Raw genomic sequence first — 24,009 nt, forward strand, 5'->3', positions numbered from 1 at the left:
TGTGGTGTGGTGTGGGAGGGGGGGTGGCCTGTCCAGGGTGTCTCCTCGCCTGCCGCCCAATGACTGCTGGGATAGGCTACAGCATCCCCGCGATCCTGAGAGCAGGATAAGCGGTTGGGTAATGGATGGATGGATGGATGGATGAGTAATGGATGGATGGATGGATGGATGGATGGATGGATGGATGGATGGATGGGTAATGGATGGATGGATGGGTAATGGATGGATGGATGAACGAACCACATCAAAAATTAACGCCATCCCGCCTAGTTACTCCTGATAGGCAGTTTGATGCTCCAGATTGGGCATGCCATTGGCTGATCATGCGAAGGCAAAACTCAGCAGGCACAACAGAAGACTGTTGTTACTAATCTCACGTATAGAAACCTCCGTTAAACTGCGCTGGTCTGTTTCTATGGCGTTGACTTCAGTCGTACCCTCAACGTGTGTAGGCGCCCCACCGGTGCCGCCTGTTGGCACCGCAAAGGTTAAAACAGCCCCGAATTATGTTCCCTTTATCCTGATTGGTTGAGTGGGCGGGACTTCCGGTATCGAAGCCGTCGAGAAATTGGAAATAAACCAGTTTCGACGACACGGCATAAAGTTGTTAACCGACAAGACGCGAGTTTACATGAAGAGGCGGAAGGTACGTGGATAAGTCAAGTTATATGTATGTGGATAAGTCAAGTTATATGTACGTGGATAAGTCAAGGTATATGTACGTGGATAAGTCAAGTTATATGTATGTGGATAAGTCAAGTTAAATGTATGTGGATAAGTCAAGTTATATGTATGTGGATAAGTCAAGGTATATGTATGTGGATAAGTCAAGTTATATGTATGTGGATAAGTCAAGTTATATGTATGTGGATAAGTCAAGTTATATGTATGTGGATAAGTCAAGTTATATGTATGTGGATAAGTCAAGTTATATGTATGTGGATGAGTCAAGTTATATGTACGTGGATGAGTCAAGTTATATGTACGTGGATAAGTCAAGTTATATGTACGTGGATAAGTCAAGTTATATGTACGTGGGTAAGTCAAGTTATATGTACGTGGATAAGTCAAGTTATATGTACGTGGATAAGTCAAGTTATATGTACGTGGATAAGTCAAGTTATATGTATGTGGATAAGTCAAGTTATATGTACGTGGATAAGTCAAGGTATATGTACGTGGATAAGTCAAGGTATATGTACGTGGATAAGTCAAGTTATATGTACGTGGATAACTCAAGTTCTATGTACGTGGATAAGTCAAGTTATATGTATGTGGATAAGTCAAATTATATGTACGTGGATAAGTCAAGGTATATGTACGTGGATAAGTCAAGTTATATGTACGTGGATAAGTCAAGTTATATGTACGTGGATAAGTCAAGGTATATGTATGTGGATAAGTCAAGGTATATGTATGTGGATAAGTCAAGTTATATGTATGTGGATAAGTAAAGTTAAATGTATGTGGATAAGGTAAGGTATATGTACGTGGATAGGTATGTGGATAAGGTAAGGTTTATTTGTGTTCATATTAGCTCAGAAGTGGTACAACAGCGGGTATTTCATGCCGCTGGCTACCTAGCCTTACCTGGCTGCCGAGTGCCGGCTTTAGCCTGCTGGGCTGTTCACAGTAAACTTACAGACGGTAGTTGGTACCAGATATACCAGGGTTTATTATACCAGCACATTTCCGAATTCGGAAAAGTCAGAAGTTTTGGGATCTCGAGTAACACACAGGAAGAATTTATCATTTCAACTGTATTTGTACCGGTCACCTTTATGAGGTAGATGTATTCCTGTTGCCAGTGGTATTTGAAGTGAACATAAAACAGCATCTGTTTCGGTGTTTAAATGCGTATTTTTCCTGAAGCCGTTTTGGTTTTATCTTTAGGTAACAGGCAAATCCACACAACGACGAGTAGCAGAGCATCACTTTGTTTTGATGTTGTCTTCTCTCAGCTACTACCGTTTCCTGTCTTGTGCTGCTTGTTGCTTGAAGGAGCCTCGAACCCTCGTTCACATACACTCTAACCTCCAAAGGTTTACCTGATCTTTGACCCCTTCCCTTACTCAAACTGGTAGAGGTATCCTGTTACACCACTGCCCATCAATCAGCACATGCACATACACTTGCTTTTACACACTCTCTGCCTCTGTCTCTGTGTCTGTCTCTCACTCACTCACTCACTCACACACACACGCACACACATGCACACACACACACACACACACACACACACACACACACACACACACACACACACACACACACACATGCACATGCATTCCTCCTGTCTCAGGGATCATTAATTCTAATAGTTGTGTATATACACATGTTGGGTGGAGGTGTGAAGGAGATGGGTGGACTTAAAGCAGGATGTTAGTCATGCGGGCCGTAGTTGGGAGCAGCACAGCTGTGTTGTGTCTGCGGAGAGAGGGTGTAGAAAGGTGTGGTTCCTGGGTGCTGGAATGCATTGTTAAGCCATTTTGAGGAAGGTTCTTGTTTAATAAGCCCAGGACGATGCCAGCGGTCACAGTCATTAATGTTTACTCATTTTGCAGAAACTTCTATCCAGAGTGACTTGCAAGAGAGTCAGCAATTCGCAAATAGGGTTTACTGTTACCAACTGGCATCATAGATCACTAACCAGTAATCATATCGTAGCCTAGCGTGTATGTCATTTAGATGTGCCTTTGATCATCAAGAGATGCAGAGTAGGACAATCAGAGATTATTATTGCCGAAAACGGGCAAATTATGCTTTGAGAACAATAATGGCATGTGCGAGTAGAAAAAGGCTCAGAGGACACAAGAAAAATGATGTTTAAGTAAGTGAGTTCACAAGTGTAATAGCTGGCACCAACTCATGGTCACTGCAAAGTGCATTCAGACAGTAGGCCTTAAACACATACGTTTTTAAGCCTTTCTTGAGGGGAGCAAGCAAATCAGTTGCTCTGATAGAGGCTGAGGGTTAGTTGCACTATTTTGGGGCCAGGTGAGAGAGAAATCTGGACCTATGAACCTAGTCATGTTGGTAGATGGAACAAGTAGTAGCCTACCAGAGGGACAGCGAAGAGGTTGACCAGGAGTGGACACATTAATATGAGGCTGCAGGTAAGTCAGTGCAGTTCCTCAAGCTGCCCAGAAGGCCAGCAGCAGGGTTTTGATCTTTGTGTAAGCAGCAACAACAGCAAGTGTAAGGACACACAGAGAGGGGTCACATGCAAATCTTTGAAAATCAAGAACGCAGCATCATTCTGGATTCTTTGCAGCAGTTGGAATGCACGGGCTGGGAGACAAGCAAGAAGTGCATTGCAGTAGTCTATCCATGTGAGAAAAGAGCCTGGACCAGGAGCTAAGTAGTGCGGTGTGATCTTATGTTGTGGATGTTATACAAAACTGAACAGCTGGCACAGGAGACAGCCTTCATGCAGCCTGAGAATGGTAATCTGTTATCAGTCATCACCCCAAGGTTTCTCAGAGAACTGCAGGACTTGATTACTGATGTATTGAGACTGATCGATACGTCCCTGGGAATGGAGGAGTTGGCAGGGATGACCAGTAAGTTCTGTTTTGGACAGTTTGAACTAGAGGTGATGCTTCCTTGTCCCAGCAGATAACATCAGTAAGGCGAGCAGTGACCCTCACCGACACCTTCGTGTCATCTGTTGCAAAGGGTGTCGTCGACATAGGATTTGTAGGAAAAGCCATGTACAGAGATTGAGCCAAGAGAAGTAGTATAGAGAGTAAAAAGGACTCAGCCAAGGACCAAGTCTTGAAACAGTCAAGCCTGTAACATAGAGACGGGGCTTTAGTGAATTATACTGCCTGCAAGATGGTCCAGTAGATTTACAAAATGTAGTCTGGTGTCTATATGGTAACTGTTTTAGGATTAGTGAGCCGGTTCTTTGTCAGGCTGGGATGCTGTGTTAGTGTTTGCTTTGGAGTATGGTATCGAGGACTGATCCATCATATCCTCCTTAGTGGTAAACTTAGTGGTAAACCTAGCTTTAGTAAGGGACTGGTGTGGAAAAGACTTAGAACAACAGTGATGATATTAACACCCGTCTTTTGTCACGACAAACGACGGGTGTTGACACAACCACATGTTGTCGTAACAAAATAAAAGAAGATATAAGTCACTCTAGCACTTCACATGGGGCAAAAAGAGAATTAAATGAATAAATTAAAAGTCCTCATACATTAATCTTTATTTTAGGAAACATTTTCCTTAGTGCTTCACCACAAATGAACCCAAACACTGTTTCCCTGCCATCACTTGGTTGTGCTAAGAACTCTGTCCGTCCAGAAAAGCCAGTATTCTTTGCCCCTCTGGGAGGTTGAGGTGCCGGTAGTCCTGAGCCCTGCGTAACTCAAGATTCTGTGTGATAACAAGATGCAGAAGTTAGAAAAACAAAGTGTCATGAGAACGTTTTCCTCAGCATTCAGGAAGCCTTTGCTTGTGTCTGTGTTTCTCAGTCTGTAATGATACCAGGAAATGGATGACATCAATCTTCACTATCGCTTCCTAAGCTGGAGGAGGCGAATCAGAGAAATACGTGAGGTGCGGGCCATACGACATCGAGAGCGCGTCAAAAGAATGCTGCGGGACGGGGACATCCTCAGGTAGGTGTTGTGAGCAGGACTACTGTGAAGGTTTCTGGTGGTACCTGCTGGCCACATGTGTTACTGCTTTTGTTGGACCAACCTGTCGTATTATTGACTTCTGGCTGAAGTGGAAGTTAGTTGGGAACCAGTAATATTCATGTTTATTTCTCTGTGTCTGCCGATTTGTAGGTATCAAGGGAACTCGGATGAAGTTGGCTGCTATGTGGCCCCCAGACCTTTATCAAAAGGAAACCGCTATTTTGAAGTAAGGGTTCACCAGGTTTCATGCAGCCGCACTGACAAAGTGCTGCTGAAGTCAAATAACAACCTACAGGGATTACAGTTGTTGCAAACCTATTTAACACTACAATGACCAAGGCGGTCATTTTGACTGGTTTGGATTTTCAAAGTTTAATAACTTTTTGAAGAAAAAAAAAAGATACAGACCTGCCACTCCCTGAATTTGCCTAAAACTGCATATATTTGCATTACAAAAAGTTATGATAAGATCTACTTAAAACGACCATCGTGATGTACGCATCATCGTGTGCGTCATGTCAGTATTTATGACGTGTGTTGGTTTGTCACTTCCTTCGTGAAGTTCGTTGCTCTGTCCTAGAAACACACTAGCATCCTCCAGTGCAGAGAAATAGTCTACACTTGATGTCTGATGATGTCCAACATGTCTGGTTACCGACACCGTTACAGATGCACCATGACTACCACTGAGGCGTTGCAGGATTCACAGGCGTTGGACAGCCACCATTTTAAATTGTTTAAAAATAGTATTAAAGTTGTTAAAATGTTAATTTTGGTGTCAGTTAGTTTCATAACAGACATACTAACATGTGTCCTGCATTAATATCTAAACTGGGTGTTTATCTTGCCACAATATAGAGTTTGAACACGGCGGCGGTCAAAATGACAAGAAACATATTAAGAAATGTGTTGTGTATTTTAACACAACATCAAACTATATCGATATAAACGTATTGTGTCATCCTATATCTTGTTGAAAATATATCAATATAACGTAAAAAGTTGATGTACCACCCAGCCCTAGCCCGGTTCTTTGCTGAGGAATAGGGACTTTGCAGATCCTCTTCTTGAGTCGTAGTGGAAAGGAAGTGATCACACTCAGTGGGGATGACTCCTCAGGAATGCGGCGCTATCGTGTTGGAGAGAAGATGACTCAACACCTTTCCACTTGGAAAGAAACCCATGAAGTTACTTGGCAGTGTCAGCTTCATATCGCCTCAGACTGGACTTCATTTCCTAAGGCTTGGCTGCTTGTGTTAAAGGATCACAGATGATATACAGGTCAGAGGACCCCTCGGCGGCGTGTTTATCCCAGCACCAAACGACGCTGTGTACTGCTCATATCTTAAGTCAGCTGATGACTTCTTATACCAACAGATTATGGGTTCTCTCCACTTTTCTTCTGTGGGATTGCTTTACTTGGTGTGGTTTCAAACTGGCGGCCGCCTCGTTTTCTCAAATAGGTGCCAAGATGCTGATGTTTTCAATGTGAGCTGGCAATGCAACGTTTACCCCCCCTCCCCCTTATTAACTCAAGAGAGTTCTTCATCACTGTCAGGTTAAACTGAGTTTCCACCAAAACTCGTAAAAGCCTCTGTGATGAATAAGAGGAGGCAATAACATCTTGCCGGATCAGCTGGGAAGCCCTCCATCTGTCTGCACCACAGCATGTACCACAAGTTTGATTCCAGAGGCCTTTTCATATTATATTGTCCCCATGGAGGACCATGGTCTTTCATACTCTCTTGGGATGAGTTGTGAGTTCTTTGAAAAGGACTTCATGTTTCCGCATTTCATTGTTCTGGATCTGCCCGCGCTCTGACCGCAGTGTGTCCATGACCAGGCCTCCCTGAGAATGTGGGTCAGCTTGTTACCACCAAGTACTCTCTTTCAGAGAGTTTGTTGTACCGTATTCAGAAAAAGATAACACCCTTTGAGTTTGTTCAATTTTAAATGGAAAACGTTTACCCACTTGTTCATTTTCCCTCAAACATCTTAGTTGTAATAACATTATTACTTTACGTACACATGAGGTAACATGTACTCACAAGTTAAGATAGCCTCACCGCTGGTAAGGAAGTAACTTGCCCTGACAAGCAGTGATGTTGGCAAGGGTTATGGACAGCTATTTAAAAAAACCCAACTGTAATAGTGGTCCTCTTGCTTTTGCATTGATAATTTTGCATGCAGCTGTCCTGCTGTCCGGGTTTGTGTGACTATATATAATCTTCTTCTTTCGGCTGCTCCCGTTAGGGGTCACCACAGCAGATCATCCGTTTCCATCTCTTCCTGTCCTCTGCATCTTCCGATCACACCAGCCACCTGCATGTCCTCCCTCACCACATCCATAAACCTCCTCTTCGGCCTTCCTCTTCCCTGGCAGCTCCATATTCACCATCCCTCTCCCAATATACCCAGCATCTCTCCTCCACACATGTCCAAACCATCTCAATCTTGTCTCTCTTGCTTTGTCTCCAAACCGTCCAACCTGCGCTGTCCCTCTAATATACTCGTTCCTAATCCTGTCCTTCTTCATCACTCCCAATGAAATTCTTAGCATCCTCAACTCTGCCACCTCCAGCTCCACCTCCTGTCTTTTCATTGGTGCCACTGTCTCCAAACCATATAACATAGCTGGTCTCACTACCATCTTGTAAACCTTCCCTTTAACTCTTGCTGGTACCTCATTTCTCGAGTGCACATCGTCACCTCTCCAGGCTCTCCTCAACCTGCTCCCTACTCTCACTACAGATCACTCGAGCCGATCCTTGATGTAATCCTACCTCCACCTTGAACCTTGAACCCATCTGTCATTCCAACCACAAGCACACCTCACCACTGTCACACTTCCCTCATACATATCCTGCACCACGCTTTTACATGTACTTTTGTACCTCTGTAGTTGCTACAGTTCTGCACATCACCCTTATTCTTGAAAATCAGTGCCAGTATTCATCTCCTCCACTCAAGCATCCTCGCTTTTCAAGATTGTGTTAAACAATCTAGCTAAAAACTCCACTGCCATCTCCTCAACATCTCCATATCTCCACAGGTATGTCATCTGTACCAACCACTTTTCCACTCTTCATCCTCTTCATAGCTGCCCTCACTTCCTCCTTGCTAATCCACCAGACGTCCTGATTCACTATCCCCACATCATCCAACCTTCTCTCATTTTCTTCATTCATCAACCCTTCAAAGTCCTCCTTCCACCTTCTCAGCACACTCTCCTCGCTTGTCAGCACATTTCCATCTCCATCCTTCATCTCTCTAACTTGCTGCACATCCCTCCGAGCTTGGTCCATCTATCTAGCCAATTGGTACAAGTCCTTTTCCCCTTTCTTGGAGTCTAACCTCTCATACAACTCGCCATATGCCTTTTCTTTTGCCTTCACTACTTCTCTCTTCACTGTACGCTGGCTGCATTTCCTTGTACTCCTGTCTACTTTCTTCGTCTCTTGACGATCCCACTTCTTCTTTGCCAACCTCTACCTCTGTATAATTTGCTTTGCTTCCTCATTCCAACACCAAGTCTCCTTGCCTTCCTTCCTCTGTCCAGATGACACACGTGTACCTTCCTAGCTGTCTCCCCCACTATTTCTGCAGTGCCGGCCCAGCCATCCGGCAACTCTTCATTACCACCCAGGGCCTGTCTTAACTCCTCCCTGAACTCCACACAACAGTCTTCCTTCTTCAACTTCCACCATTTGATCCTTGGCTCTGCCGTCACTCTCTTCCTCTTCTTGGTCTCCAAAGTCATCCTACAGACCACCATCTGATGCAGCCGAGCTATGTTCTCCCCGTCACCACCTTGCAGTCTCCAATCCCTTTCGGATTGTGCCTCCTGCATAAGATATAGTCCACCTGTTTGCACGTTCCTCCACTCTTGTACGTCACCCTGTGTTCCTCCCTCTTCTTGAAATATGTATTCACCACAGCCATTTCCATCCTTTTCACAAAATCTACCACCATTGGTTCTTCCGCGTTCCTCTCCTTGACACCATACCTACCCATCACCTTCTCATCACCTCTGTTCCCTTCACCATGTCCATTGTTGTCCGCTCCATCACCACTCTCTCCTCCTTGGGTACACTCTCCACCACGTCATGCAACTCACTCCAGAATTCTTCTTTCTCTTCCATCTCACACCCAACTTGTGGGGCATATGCGCTGATAACATTCAGCAATACACCTTCGATTTCCAGCTTCAAACTCATCCCTCTGTCTGACACTCTTCGCCTCCAGCACACTCTTGACATACTCTTCCTTCAGAATTACCCCTACCCCATTACTCCTGCCATCCGCATTCCGCACCATGGTTGAAGAGGTTGAACCCACCTCCGATGCTCCTGGCCTTACTCCCCTTCCACCTGGTCTCTTGCACACACAGTATGCCTACCTTTCTTTTCTTCATCATATCAGCCAGCTCTCCCTTTACCAGTCATAGTGCCAACATTCGAAGTTCTGACTCTCACCTCCACACTCCTGCCCTTCCTCCTCTCCCACTGCCTCTGTTCATGCCTTCCCCCTCTTCTTCTCCTTCACCAGCAATGGCATACTTTCCACCAGGACCCTGCTGGTCAACAGTACAGGTTCTTACATAAAGTGACGTACAGAAAATAAATATGCACATCAACAGGTGTCAGTGCAGTTATACAGGAATCGGAGCAGAATATACGAATATGAAAATATACAACACACACACACACACACACTAATAACTTAGCCATAGGCTGTTGTGAAAAGTAAAGTTTTAACCTGCTTTTAAAAGTGTTCAGTGTGGGGGCCTCTCTCAGGTCCTCACTTCCATCTACTTTGTGCGTAAATACAAAAGGCAGCTCCCCCTGCTTTAGAGTTGGTACGAGGGATGATTAAAAGATCACTGCCTTTGGACCTGAGCGTTCTTGCTGGTTTGTATCTAATTAGCATATCTCATTTAAATATACTGAGGTGCAAAGCCATCTAGAGTTTTGTATACAAGTAACCCTGTAGATGGGTGTAGACTCTGCAGTTTACACCCATCTACAGGCCAGTGGCCAGTCTCAAATATTTGTCATAAGATTGGCTATTAGGGTTAGGCCAGAGCAAATGTGATTACGTTAGCCTTCACGAAATCTCACATGAACTAATTTGGTTGTGAGGATTATTCAGGAAAAGGTTGCTCTTTCAAAGATTAGTGTAAATCTTGATTTGGGTCACATCAAGATGCAAACACATGATTTACCTTTTTTAAAGCAAAAGGAAGGTGCTGTTCCCCTGTCTCTTGGTGACTGGCTGTGTTTTTGGGGGATTTTTAGGTAACAATCATTGACACCGGAGTGAGGGGGATGATTGCTGTGGGCCTGGTGCCTCAGTTCTACAAACTGGACCACCAACCAGGCTGGCTGCCACATTCTGTGGCTTATCATGCTGATGATGGCAAGTATGTGTCATACTTTGTAACTGTTACATTGACCCATATTACTCTGAGTTTATATGTACACATTAATAAATTCTTTTGAGTTTAGATTTAGTTCACTCGTTAAACGTATCTAGCATGCTCATGGAGCAACTTTATAGTCTGTTAACATGCTTGTGTATGTCAAGGAAATGTTTGCCTTGATACTGTAACCTACAAAAAAGTCTCACTGGCCGATCACCAGAGGGTCGGTCCCCTTTAGTCAAGTGGTTAGCGAGTCCCCCTCGTGGTGCAGTACAACCCGGATCGAATCCCGCAGCGGGCGGAATTATGCTCGGTTACATTGGTGGCAGCGGTGGGATCCGGAAGTGCCCAGAAGCGTGCAAATCCTCAGAAGACTCTTTGGAGCGCGGGAATAACAAAGCGCGAGGGTACCCTTCCGGGAGAGGGTGACTACTGTAACCTACAAAAAAGTCTCACTGGCCGATCACCAGAGGGTCGGTCCCCTTTAGTCGAGCGGTTAGCGAGTCCCCCTCGTGGTGCAGTACAACCCCGGATCGAATCCCGCAGCGGGCGGAATTATGCTTGGTTGCAACACCACTATAAAACTAGAGGAGTGCACTCGCTAGAGTGCAGATCTCCGCCAGGTGTAGGTATCCCCCCTTCTCCGATGTTTGAACTCGGTGACAAAGCACCCTTGTTTTCGCCTACAAGGAGAAGGGAAATACACGGACAGAAAAACTAGTGCTACTACTGCCATTATAAAAAAGTTTTAATATTGAGCGGCCAAGCTAAAAAATCTACCTAATAAAAATGTGTTGCCTGTCAGTCTGTGGATGCGCAGCCTCCTAGGCAGACCCTTGCACAGATGTGGCCAACTCTGGCATGAAATGACAGAGATCTGGCTATCATAATTTCCAAGGTCTTATGAAGAGACTTCAAATGTGTTTAACCATCGTGGTTTTAATGGCTGCTCAGATGATTGACTTTCATTCATTCTGAAGCAATAAAACAACGGTTAGAAAAGACTTCAAATGTGTTTCAAGCTGCAGAAGGCAACATGAATTTTCCAACTCTTCAGCCCCTTACAGTCGTGTACAACCAGGAAATGTAGAAGCGAGACTCGTGAAACTTGTTTATAGTTGATTATCTATCCATGTAAACTTCAGGTTTTTTTTCAGGGAATCTTGTAGTTACACCAATATTGTTCAGGTAAAGCAGCCATTTCGCGTTGGTCTTGTTGATGTTTAGGGCCAGAATACAACCACAAGCGACCAGCGGGGCAGGGCGGACGCGACTTGATCGCACGTCTGCATTTGCGCAAAGGCCAGTTGGAACTCCCTGACCTGGGATTGGCTGAAATCTTTTTTAAGCCTGAATACAGCGCCAAGAGGAGGTGCAGGAGTCTAGTTTTCTCTCAGACTACTTGAATTACAATATGCTGAAAGATTGTTATAGAATTTTTGCCAAATGACGCAACAACAAAAACTGCCTACCCCCAGCATTAATTGCTGTGATATTCATGATATAAACTGAATTGAGACTAATAGCTGCTCTGCTGATTGACTTTCATTCATAAAATACTGGTAAGAAAACATAGCTGAGCCATGGGAAACATGGCTGAGCCATGGGGAGTGTTTTATTGTCGTGGCCCACTACCGGTAAGAAAACATAACTGAGCCATGGGAAACATAGCTGAGCCATGGGAAGTGTTTTATTGTGGTGGCCCACTGCTCCTATACAACAGGATGGGTTAAATGCAAAGAAAAAAATTATTGTGAGAATACAATTTGTCGTAAGAATACAATGACTAAACAAAGTGGCTTTCTTCTGCTGAGATGATTTCCTATGATGATTACTCCTCCTCTGGAAATTGTATTTTATAGCGGCGTTTTAACAGTGGAGACTAGGGCACTTGGTGTTGCGTCAAGGTGAAAAAGGCAAGTTTTGGTTCCTGCAGTTCTCCTGTGCTGACGTCAGCAGTGAATGATTTGCTGGCTTTAGAAATACGATTGACTTCTCATTTACTTTCAGCACTCCTACCCCAATACAGAATCCTTTGGTTTTGCCACCCTCGCTGCCTGAGCTCACTCAACCGTGCATGTGAGCTGGTTGACTGAGATCGTGCAGCGACAGAGCGCAGCATTGGTTGAGCGAGCTAGAGAGTGAATGAAGAGAGGGAGCGGCAACAAATAAGAGATAAAACAGACAAATGAGAGATAAAAGAGAGTGAGATTACTGAAGTAGGTCAAGGCAGAAGTAATTTGTGTTTGATTCACATGGCACATGAGGATGTCTTCATAACGCACGAACAGAAGGAGTGGGGGACTCTGTAAGCAGGAGCTGTTTTCCAACAGAACATCAGTAGAGCCCAACTGATATAGAATTTTTAAGACTGGTACCGATACCGATATTTGAGGATTTAAAAACCCAGTAATGATATATCGGCCAATATTCTTTTCTTTTCTAAAAACGCACAACAAAGATTTGCCCTAACATTTGTTACGTGTAAGAGTCCTCACCAAGGTAACGTGCCATGATGCAGTTTAAAAATACACTTGTTTTATTGTCATAAACAGTGCCTAACCCTAACTCAGCTTAAACTATGCAGTGAGCTGGTACTGGGACCTACAGTAAACGCTGCTGTGCAGTGCATCTAGTACTGCATGACCGTCTGCAGCAAGGACTCGCGACTGGGATTTCACGCTACATGTTGGGAAGAGAAGCTAGCTAATGTTGTTTTGCTACCAGGCCATGTTGGATACTCTTTCAGCTCACCTTTATTTACCTGTGCACTCTGATTCCATCATTTCCACTGCAGAAATGCGAGTTGCAGATATATTTACCATCCAAGTTAACGCTGCAGCTTAACCGCTCATTAACGTTAGCGGTCTTGCACTGATGGACATGGCATTAGCTAGCTTTATGGCTAACTTCCATTTAGCATTACAAGCTGCTGTAAGTGATGTTGCCAGAGCAGTTGTAGAAGTGATGGGGGAGAAATGATAGGTCCTTGTTTGTTTGCTCGCTAGAAACTTCTACAGTTTCATAAATAAATCCACAATTGAGTCTGTCAACAGCTTAGCCTACGCCACTCAGCTACCGTAACGTCAATCACTAACGGCTCCAACGACTCATGACCACTGAATGGAGCACTGACGAGGTCAAAACTAACACCTCAACGACTGTCGTTGCTAAACATCGGAACACAAAAGAGCCATGGACATCTATAGCTCTGATAACGCCTCCAAAGAGGCTAAATATCTGAGTCTCATCAGCAGCCAGTCAGACTAGCTTGGTCTAGTCAGAAAGGCACCAACTGAGGAAGCCTCTTGGATGAGAGGCAAAACACCTTCACGGATATATACCAAGTCCAGTTGCACTTGATGCACCTCCTTTGGACGCCATAACGTTAAATGTAATTTGGCTGTTTGACTGATGGTACCGGCTTTCACATTACTGCAGCAAAACCAGGCACGGCTGACATGAATATTGCCAGGCTTATTTAGGCTAAGAGGAGAAGTGATGGGGGATATTTACTGTTATTATTATTTAAGTAATGTATTTCATGTGTTAATTATCAGCTTAACCATGAACACAGATGATGTCGCTTGTGGGCTACTCTGCACCGCGGTGAGTTAGTTTTAAGTTGGACAGACGGTCACTGTGGATCCAGCGGCCTCTTCTTACTCGGTTTCACCCAGTGTTGGCTGTAAGAGGACGGGTAGCTCGACTGCGAGCACTCGCTCTTAACCACAGGGGAAGCAGTTGGACCCGGAGAAGAATGTCTGTCAGGTATCCAATGTAAAACTAACTTCACCGCAGTCTGCTCTGCTCAGCTCTGCTTGAGTCAGCTGGCTGTTGTGATTTGTGGCATTCCAGTGTGCGTCGCCAGCAATGGAGTTGCAAACTACGCGACGACAATCTTCTGTCTCACTGTGTCTAAATTGTCATTTATTGGCCATAATAACCGCCGATACCGATTTGTCTGCAATTAGCTCACCCTGGACAGGCCACCATGCCCTGTGATGGCCTGGCAGCCTGTCCAGGGTGTTCCTCCGCCTGCCGCCCAATGACTGCTGGAATAGGCTCCAGCATCCCCAAGACCCTGAGAGCAGGTTAAGCAGTTAAGACAGTGGATGGACGGCTGGATAGCTGATATCGGCACGCCGAACATTCATCTGATCACAGCTTATGTGAACAGGCTAGGGAGTTAGACTAAAGCATCAACATGGGAAACGGTCCCATCTCCTAGACGGTTTCTCAAAATGGTTGCTTGTAGGGGTGTAAGAAAATGTCAGTACACTCGAGTGTCGCGATATTATCTTCTGTGATACTGTATCGATTCTCAAAAACACTATTGATTTTTACTTGTTTACATATAAAGGTTCGTGACAAACATGTTGTGTTGTGTGTAACCCCACGACCACTAGACAACAGTGCTGTAATCTATCTTCAGCCATTTCACTCTTCCACTCCAACCCAATAACGTGAACTGAGACAGGAAGTAGCAAAACACAAAGAACACAGGCTGATGAAACCGCAATGTATCATCTTTCTTACAGTATCACAATATACCACCTTTCTTACAGTATCACAATATATCACCTTTCTTACAGTATCACACTATATCACCTTTCTTACAGTATCACAATATATCACCTTTCTTACAGGATCACACTATATCACCTTTCTTACAGGATCACAATATATCACCTTTCTTACAGTATCACAATGTATCACCTTTCTCACAGTATCACACTATATCACCTTTCTTACAGTATCACAATATATCACCTTTCTTACAGTATCACAATATACCACATTTCTTACAGTATCACACTATATCACCTTTCTTACAGTATCACAATATATCACCTTTCTTACAGTATCACAATATATCACCTTTCTTACAGTATCACAATATATCACCTTTCTTACAGTATCACACTATATCACCTTTCTTACAGTATCGTGATATACTGACTCGTCACCCCTGTATCGTGATGCGTATCGTATCGCCAGATAATACACAGCCCTAGTTGGTTGGCTGTTGTTGCCAGGTTACTCCTGGGAATTCTGCATATAGAGTCATTGATTTATTGCCACTGAGATGATTTGTGAAAAAGGCAGAAGTTCTAACTGGAGAGAGGCTTCACAGTCATGTCTTGTTAATTCCTTACAAACTGTGAGGTGTATTTTTATTCGTTAGAGATGCAAAGCAAGCTCGGGTGAAGTTGTCTAGTTCACTGGAGACAGGGAACAATGGCTGCCCATTCACATCTGGCTCAAGGACCTGACCTGTTTTATTTGTCATGAAATGATAGACACGAGAACGATTTGTAGAATGAGTTGTCAGAATACATATGTAGGTAAGTAACAACACCAACCATCCATTGTGCTGACAGCACACGCATCCACACAACTCATTGAAATTCATCATCCTGTTCTTCCACAGGCTTTACAACGGCAACATCAGTGGGCAGCAGTTTGGGCCAAAATGTAACCGAGGGGATACAATTGGCTGTGGATTATACCTTGATTCTTTCGACGATGGACAGATAACTGTGTTTTTCACCAAGAATGGCAAAGAAGTGCGCTCTCCATTATAGCCCTCTTATTTCACTTCAGACATGGGGCCGGTTCCCTGGACACAGATTAGGCCTAGTCCTGGATTCACCTGAATTTTGAACAAGATTATCCGCACGAAAGTCAGTGAAAATCAGGACTAGGCTTAATTTGTGTCTGGGAAATGGGTCCCTAAAGTTTACTCATCCCTCATAGTTCTCTTCACAACTGAATCCTCGCTGAAGTACTACGTTTAAATCTGTGTTCAGGTTGGCATTGTGAAAATCCCAGGCTCCCCTGAGGCTCTGTACCCCGCTGTGGGAATGCACTCGCTGGGGGAGGAGGTGCAGCTGGACCTGCGGGCAGAGTGGGGTATGGAGGATGAAGAGGGACTGATGATAGTGGACAGCCATGAAGATGACTGGGGCCGTCTTCATGACGTCAAGGTGACGGGCATGGTGAGTCCAGCTGGAAAGTGTTTACCTGAAGGAGGCGTTACATGACAAAAAACACAGACATGAAAAGGTTTTCAAGCAACACTGACTAGTTATGCTGAGGGCACGGTGCCTGTGCATACAGTTTCCCAGAGATGGTGGAGTTTGCATGTTCTCCCCGTGGCTGTGTGGGTTTCCTCCGGGGGTGCCGGTTTCCTCTCACAGTCCAAAGACATGTAGGTCAGGTGAATCGGTTGTACTAAGTTGTCCCTAGGTGTGTGTGTGTGTGTGTGTGTGTGTGTGTGGGCCCTGTGATGGACTGGCAGCCTGTTCAGGGTGTCTGCCCGCCTGCCACCCAATGGCTGCTGGGATAGGCTCCAGTGTCCCCGTGACTCTGTGTAGGATAAGTGGTCTGGATGATGGATGGATGGATGGATCCCTACTTAAGTATGTAAACACAAACAACATTTCTTTCTCGCTCTCCCCCTTTATGTTTGTCCAGGACATCTGTGATTGCATGATGTGCTTGGTACAAGTGTTTTTATATAAGGAGATGAGCCCACAGGCAGAAATATTCAAATGAATTAGTGGGGGGGGGGGGTAGCACGCTTTAAGCCTATGAGCAGCAAAATCACGACAGCCTGCACGACGGCCAGAATCCCTTGGTACGGTTCATAGTAAGAGACGATAACCAGTGTTATCAATATAACTGCGTCCTTGCTCACCCCCGGGGGGTAAAAAAGCACTGTTGTGTCATTTGTTTTTGTGTTTTTGATTCAATGGTAATACGCACAAAACCTGTTTGAATCAGGCAGTAGAAGGATCCGGATTCCTACTTGCTGTTTTGTTCAGTATTAGATTCTCACATTTTGAAACTACTGAGGGCCAGTGTCATTTCTACTTCTTGTGTAATTATTGTTCACAAATTCATGTTTGTGGCGGCCTCACCCAGTACCGCTGTGGGAAGATGGCGGCGCGATCTTATGTTTGTGGCGGCCTCACCCAGTACCGGTGTGGGAAGATGGCGGGGCGATCTTATGTTTGTGGCAGCCTCACCCAGTACCGGTGTGGGAAGATGGCAGCGCGATCTTACGTTTTCGGTGGCCTCACCCAGTACTGTCCATGCAGTGTCTTTGTCCACGTCTGTTTTGTCTTTGTTTGATGGCTGGGAGAGCTGGCGCTGGATCGGCTGGGAGAGCTTGGTCTGCTGCGCCCTGTTGGCCCAGGGACCCTGGCCCTGACCAGAGCTGCACCCGAAGAGATAACACCAAGAGCGGTCTGACAGGACGCGGAAGCGGGGCAGGCTAAGCTAACTGCTAGCCCACGCAGACTGGCAGGTCCGACAGGCGTCCTGGCTGGCGTGCGTCCTCTGGACAGAGGACGTTTTGGACTGTGTTGCTCTGAGTGGACTGTGTTGTTGTTCTTTTGCTTTGTTCTCTCTGTTTTTGTATGTTGTTGGTGGTGTCGTTTTTGGGGAATTTGGGACGTGTGTTTTGGTGTTTTGTGTTGCGCTGCTGTGGGCTGGGGAAACGGAATTTCGTCTCTTTTGTGTGCAAAAGTCCATGATAGAAATGGCAATAAACTGTCCCTGATTCAGGTTTTTCTTTCTGTCTGCTCCCTGCAGCTGCTGGAGTATGTGGGGAAAGGGAAGAGCATTGTGGATGTGGGCCTTGCCCAAGCCCGCCAGCCTCTTAGCACACGCCACCATTACTACGAGCTGGAGATCACCAGCGCAGGGGAGAAGTGCTACATCGCCCTCGGGCTGGCACGCAGGGTGAGAAACTGCAGCGGCGCCGCCGCCGCCATTGTCCTGGTGGTAAACGGATGTCATCACTTTTACTGTCTGTCACACACTGTAGTGTTTACCTCGGATCTGTTGTGGACTGCTCTCAGCACAGGAAGAGCCTCCTCCCGCTCCCAGTCACCACCCCTGCCCTCGCTCGCTCCTCCCCCGCTGACGGAGGCCAGTTTTCCAGTAAAGGAACATTCCTTATTTTCTCAACCTGGGCCTTCTCGTCTTTGTATTTTGATTGATTTTCATAGTATGCTGCGGACCTGTCTCGTTGTGGAGGTCTTTGGAGACGAGCCCAGACAGACTCTGCTTCACATGGCATCAGTAGGGCATACCAACATCCAAATCCACATGATCTAGTCCTCTTATGTGCAAAGTTGAAATTCATACCAGAACTACTGTACTGGACCTGTTTACCTGTTGTAAGATTTGGATCGTCCATGTAACCTAACCATCAGCGTAACCCAAACGAGTGTGTGTCTGCAGAGTAGGTTGCATGCAGTAGCTCATTTCTGCAAGTTGTAGTTTTGGTATTTAATGAAATAATTTTACTTTTAATTGCTGCTAATAGATTGAATATTTCAACTTCATTCTCGCTTGTAAATAAGAGCTTCAGATAAACTGGACTTGTTGTGTGTTGGTATGTTAGTATGTGCTGTATGTCAGTGTGCCTTACCGGGGCCGTGGTGGAGCAGGGTGTGTGTGGCTCGTCTCTAGAAGCCTGCACAGTGAGACAGGCGTGTATTGTACTATAACAGTCCACAGCATGATGAGCGATACTGGGGAAATAAGACCCAGACTGGGAAAAAAAGGAATTGTGCTGGAACATGCGAAGCTGCTGTGCTGTGCTCAAACAGCAGCAGTGGTGTGTCTCCTCATGAGGACACACCCACTCAGCCACTTAATCTCTGCAAGTCTCACCTTCACTTTTCCTCCTCAGACAGTCTGCCACCATGCACCAGACCAACATATAGGAAAAAACATGTATGCAATAGTTCCTCAGGCTCTACAATTAATTGTCCAGATTAATTTAAATGATTCCTCTGTTGTGTAATCCTAAAGGACTGGTTGTGTAACTACAGAAGGTGAATCAGTTCATCTGGACACAACATTTGTTGAGAGAAACGTTTCATCATCATCTGAGTGACCTCTTCAGTCTAAGGGTCCAGACACACCCAGCCGACGAGCGGCGACAAAGGCCGGCTGTTGCGTCGCCTCATGTCGCCTGCCGTCTGGGCCAAAAAGCTGCACTTGAACACACTGCCAAGACCACAGCCGACGGCCCTGATTCGCTAGCGTAGCACTGACTCACTAAGCTGAACAGCCAATCAGAGTGATCTCTCTCACCGATGGGCTCCACCGCTTCAACATGCTGAATCAGCCAAAAAGCTGCCGACAGGGGTCCGACAGGGGTCCGACTAGTGCCGACGGTGCGGGACACACCGCAAAAACTAGAGTCGCAGACACTCACCGACGGCCCGACATTCCGGTGTGTCAGGGCCTCGAGACTGAAGATGTCACTTCATCACTTGACTGCTGAAACATTCTGTCCGTAAATGTGTCCAGAACAACTGGTTCAGCTAGCTGTGACCTACCTGCACTATGCTTAAAGACCCGTGTAATGTTTCAGACAGAATAAACTGGGTTCAGCCCGACTTTAATTAGAATTAAGTCAGACACCATCATCTTGTTGTCAATGATATGAAATAAATGAAGGCCCAAATACTGCCTCGTGTGCTGCCATGTATGGTACGACACTGTGCTGGACTGGTTGCTGCAGTTAGTCATTAGGCGAGTCTTAGATTTACTGATCTCGGTGCTGTGCTGCCGCCGTTCAGGAGATGACGGATCATTGCTCACCATCTTGGCACTTCCTCTTCGTCTCCATTCATCTCCATTCCTCTGCACGCCAACACATCGCGCTCTGCACCGAGTGCATCAGTTGCACCCCGGGGCCAGGCTGCATGGAGGATGGGGCTCTGTCATCTCACTGATCGTTTTCCGGGAGTTGTGTTTCCTGAGGATGATTGACAGTCCATACGAGGCGCCGTGGTGGGTGTTAACATGATTGACAGCCACGAGAATTGTCCAATCACATTAGATAAAAAAACATTAAAACAATACCAATTCGCTGGCAATAAAAGTGGGAGTGTCTGGGGCAGCACAGAACTGCGCCCCCTGGAAAATCTGAAGAAACCAATCAGACAGCAGCCTCAGGTCACCTGCTCGCCACAAGTTTGAGGGCTTACATAAGGTATTGTTTGGCCGGCGCCCATCACCCAGGAAGTATATGTATTCAGACAGGAACCAACCAAACACCATTTGAACCAATATTTAATGCTGCTGACAGACTGAAAACACTTTTATTTCATCATTATTTGCATTATACAACTAAATTATATTTAACATGTTTAAGTAGATTTTCATCTCTTGATGTTTGAAGGGGTGGCGCCCCAGCGCCCTCTACTGGCCAGCCACCACTGTTATTTATTCATTTGTGGACTTTTTGTACATGAGTGTGCATGAACAAGACTTCCTGTTCATGCACACTGAGTCAGAAGGAATGTTTCTGGCATGGTACGTTTTCTGGTCTGACTAATCTCACTGTCGTTTCATGAAACCACAGAACTACCCCAAAAACAGACACCCTGGCTGGAGCCGAGGGTCTATTGCCTACCATGCAGGTAAGTGTCTGAAGATGACCTGGATTTCTTTTTTCTTCTCACTGTTTCCTTCCCTGCACCTGTTTCTGCCAAGATAGACTAATGGAAGATATGCAGATCCATCCATCCATCCATCCATCCATCCATTATCACAGATATGCAGATGTTGATGCTGACTGCCAGCACTCCATACTTTATTTACTGAGTGTATGCAGTAAGACAGTTGTTGCGGGTTGTGTTGATGCAGTCTGGGGTGGAACAGGGGTCAGTGGGTCTGCAGTAACAGAGTGGTGGAAAGGGTATTACACTTGTTTATACTTAGAAAGCAAGGCCACGTCCTCCACCAGCAGAACATTAAGTGTTTCTCAGCAGATAAGCTTGTTTGCTGAAGCGATTGCTTATCTTTGAGAGACCTGGTGAAGTGAATCCCCTGCCTGCTGATAGCTGTCATTTTTTAAAACTGTGTTGCTTGAGCATCTGGGTGGTTTATACCGTTGCCTACCAACACAGGGATCGCTGGTTCAAGTGCCCATGTTGCCTCCTTCTTGGTCGGGCATCCCTGCAGACACAATTGGCCGTGTCTGTGGGTGGGAAGCCGGATGTGGGTATGTGTCCTGGTCGCTGCACCAGCGCCTCCTCTGGTCGGTCGGGGCGCCTGTTCAGGGGGGAGGGGGAACTGGGGGGAATAGCGGGATCCTCCGACGCGCTACGTCCCCCTGGTGAAACTCCTCCCTGTCAGGTGAAAAGAAGCGGCTGGTAACTCCACATATATCGGAGGAGACGTGGTAGTCTGCAGCCCTCCCCGGATCAGCAGAGGGGGTGGAGCAGTGACTGGGACAGATCGGAAGAGGAGGGTGATTGACCGGGTACAGTTGGGGAGAAAAAGGGGGGGGGGGACAAAACAACAACCAAAAGAAAGTCAGTAATCAGCTCACTTCATCACAAATGCAATCCATCCATCCATCCAACCACCCACTGTAACACACCTCTAACCCTGACACACCTGATAATTTTCTGCAGACGATGGGAAAATGTTCCAAGGCAGTGGGGTGGGAGACCCCTTTGGGCCACGGTGCTTTGAGGGAGATATTATTGGCTGTGGCATTATGTTCCCACGTGACTACCTCCTGGATGGTGGAGGTAAGTGTTTGTACACACTCCAGTGATTCTTAGAAATGGTAAAGTGTCGTGGAAAACAAACCATCTCATCTCATACTACATTCCCTACAAGACGTAATCCCTTCTATCCAAACTCTCCCCATTCCTGCATCAAACACCATGCAGACGACACAGACGATCACGACCCGGATGCCTTGCCCAAGCAGAGTCAGGTACAGAATGACCTGTATGCAAATAACGAGGAGGAGGATGGAGAGGACTTGGAGGGGAGGAAGGTTATGGTGAGGTTCTTTGTGATATCCAGGATAAGAAACATGAGATAACAGTGTAAAGACAGGAATTCTGAGCATCTAAGTCTTAACTCTGTGAAGTGCATACAGATCTCTCTGCTGACCCCTTGTGTTCGTACAGGTGTTCTTCACCCGCAATGGGAAGGTAGTGGGCCGCAGGGAGGCAGCCTTACCACCGGGGGGATTCTTCCCCACCATCGGCATGATGAGCACAGGGGAGAAGGTCAGAGTTGATCTGCACCCCCTCAGCGGCTAACCAAGGTGGAGGTGATGACGAGAGGTGTCGGGGAACTTGGAGTATGTAGAGGAGCACGTAGAGGACTGTTAAGGAAAGAACTTGGCTTGTAAACACTGGAAGGTGATTGATTAGGTGGAACTACGGTCTGTTATACCCCTCTACAGCTCCTGGCTGCACCCTGTTACTTGAACAGTCCCCTTGGTGTGGTTTACAACAGCTGTCTCGCTCTCGTGATGGGTAAACCACGTCATGAGAAGATGACGTGAAGAAGAGCGTGGTCGGGTGCCAACGTTGCCACAAGAAGTTGCTTATTGTGAAATGGTTCCAGAGGAACTTGTTGGGACAAGTGATGGGTCTTGAAGGGCTACACCACTGTTTTTGACATTCTGGATCATAGATTAAAAGAACGCTGGTTTATTGTCCACAACACTGAAGAATAGTCCCAGTCTACAACCCCCCCCCCCCGAAACAATTACCCTCAGTGGGCAAAACTGACAATGGCGATGACAGTGATTGGTTAAGAAATGACAGTTGTCGTGCCCCCCCCCCCCTAGTAAGACCGAATGTACTGTGAGGATGCTCAGACTACCTAGTAACATCTTCAGAGATCATCGTGTCACCCACTGACCTCACTGTTGTGTTTTACAACAGATGCTCTACAATCTGGCATGTCCATCTCTAGGGCTCCCTTGACTTTCCACAAGTGTTTACTCCCTGACGAACACAATTTTTTTTATTATTTTGAGGGAGCGGGACAATTTTTGTTGTTTTAGGGCATGTCTTATTGTAAATGGCATTATTCTAAATGGCATTTTCAGTCTCTTGACAAAAGCGAGCAAGCTGTCAATTTTTACATGTTGGTGTTGACCTGCTGAGACTACCTGTCAACATTTACATGTTGGTGTTGACCTGCTGAGACTGTACCTGTCACATTTACTTGTTGATGTTGACCTGGTGAGACTGTAGCTGTCACATTTACATGTTGGTGTTGACCTGGTGAGACTGTAGCTGTCACATTTACATGTTGGTGTTGACCTTGTGAGACTGTAGCTGTCAACATTTACATGTTGTGTTGACCTGGTGAGACTGTCGCTGTCAGGGAGACAAGAAAATTAAATACAACCCTTAAGACCACGTGTTGAAAGGACTGCCTGTCAGTCATCATGATCCCGGTTTTCATTCAGCTGTCATAGTAGAGATGGAGGTTCCTGACTGCCAGGAGGTAGCGTTGTATATACAAGACCAAAACCATGTGCAGTACTTGCAGAGCTGCTGGGGACTGGGCTCTATTTCATGAAAATACGAAATGACTCTTTTTTTTCCCTTGGATTTTTTTTCTTTTTGATATCCTGTCGTGCTGAGCATGATGGAGGGCGATCATGTCAGCACGACAGTGTAGTCCATGAAGCAGCTGCTGTGCCTGGTGGTCTCACCGGCTCGACGTTTTTATTTCAGATGTTGAAGATGAAGCCATAGACTTGCAGCACTCAGGTAAAGGCTCAGCTAACATGACATTCAAGTGGGTCAACTTATCTTAACAAGAACTGAAACGCTGTTTTGTAGGGGTTTTCCACAACGATGACGCCACCATCTTTTCTTCACAAGCACTTTACAGGTTGCAGTACTCACTAGAGCTCTGAAAGGAAACGACCCCAGAGTATAGTGGATGTGTTTGCTGTAGTGTGTCTACGTCGCTGAGTGGCAGTACACACGGTGTCAGTGTGTGTGCATGATGGTTTGTATCAACAAGGTTCTACTGTGTTGCATTCTAACACTAAAGGTATTGGCAGAACTTCTGTTTAGTGTTTATGTTCCTAATGAGCTGTACTGCACACACACATGTTCTGGAGTGGACCTC

At 45.8% G+C, this 24,009-nt stretch overlaps 1 protein-coding gene and 1 long non-coding RNA gene across 2 annotated transcripts; one reads left to right on the forward strand and one right to left on the reverse strand.

Annotated features, from left to right (window-relative positions):
• Positions 1 to 603: 603 nt before the first annotated feature.
• LOC130107614 (SPRY domain-containing protein 3-like) lies at positions 604 to 22,634 on the forward strand. Its single transcript, XM_056274295.1, has 11 exons — positions 604 to 646; positions 4,482 to 4,628; positions 4,800 to 4,875; positions 9,947 to 10,071; positions 15,506 to 15,641; positions 15,885 to 16,073; positions 17,674 to 17,823; positions 20,468 to 20,525; positions 21,525 to 21,644; positions 21,789 to 21,904; positions 22,035 to 22,634. The coding sequence occupies exons 2-11, from the start codon at positions 4,501 to 4,503 to the stop codon at positions 22,167 to 22,169; spliced, it is 1,233 nt and encodes a 410-aa protein (XP_056130270.1). The 5' UTR covers positions 604 to 646; positions 4,482 to 4,500; the 3' UTR covers positions 22,170 to 22,634.
• Positions 4,295 to 21,050, reverse strand: LOC130107615 (uncharacterized). The gene is made up of 3 exons (XR_008809820.1): positions 19,702 to 21,050; positions 9,125 to 9,225; positions 4,295 to 4,383 (listed from the first exon to the last, which is right to left on the reverse strand). It is a non-coding gene; the product is annotated as an uncharacterized LOC130107615 (long non-coding RNA).
• Positions 22,635 to 24,009: the final 1,375 nt, after the last annotated feature.

The sequence above is a fragment of the Lampris incognitus genome, chromosome 2, assembly GCF_029633865.1.
Source record: "Lampris incognitus isolate fLamInc1 chromosome 2, fLamInc1.hap2, whole genome shotgun sequence".
Lineage (NCBI taxonomy): Eukaryota > Metazoa > Chordata > Actinopteri > Lampriformes > Lampridae > Lampris > Lampris incognitus.

Bases quoted from the DNA above. Each gene is read 5' to 3' on its own strand.
- LOC130107614 (XM_056274295.1), top strand. From the start codon at position 4,501: ATGGATGACATCAATCTTCACTATCGCTTCCTAAGCTGGAGGAGGCGA. The intron at 20,526-21,524 runs GTAAGTGTCTGA...AATTTTCTGCAG, and splicing joins GTCTATTGCCTACCATGCAG to ACGATGGGAAAATGTTCCAA. The intron at 21,905-22,034 runs GTGAGGTTCTTT...GTGTTCGTACAG, and splicing joins TGGAGGGGAGGAAGGTTATG to GTGTTCTTCACCCGCAATGG.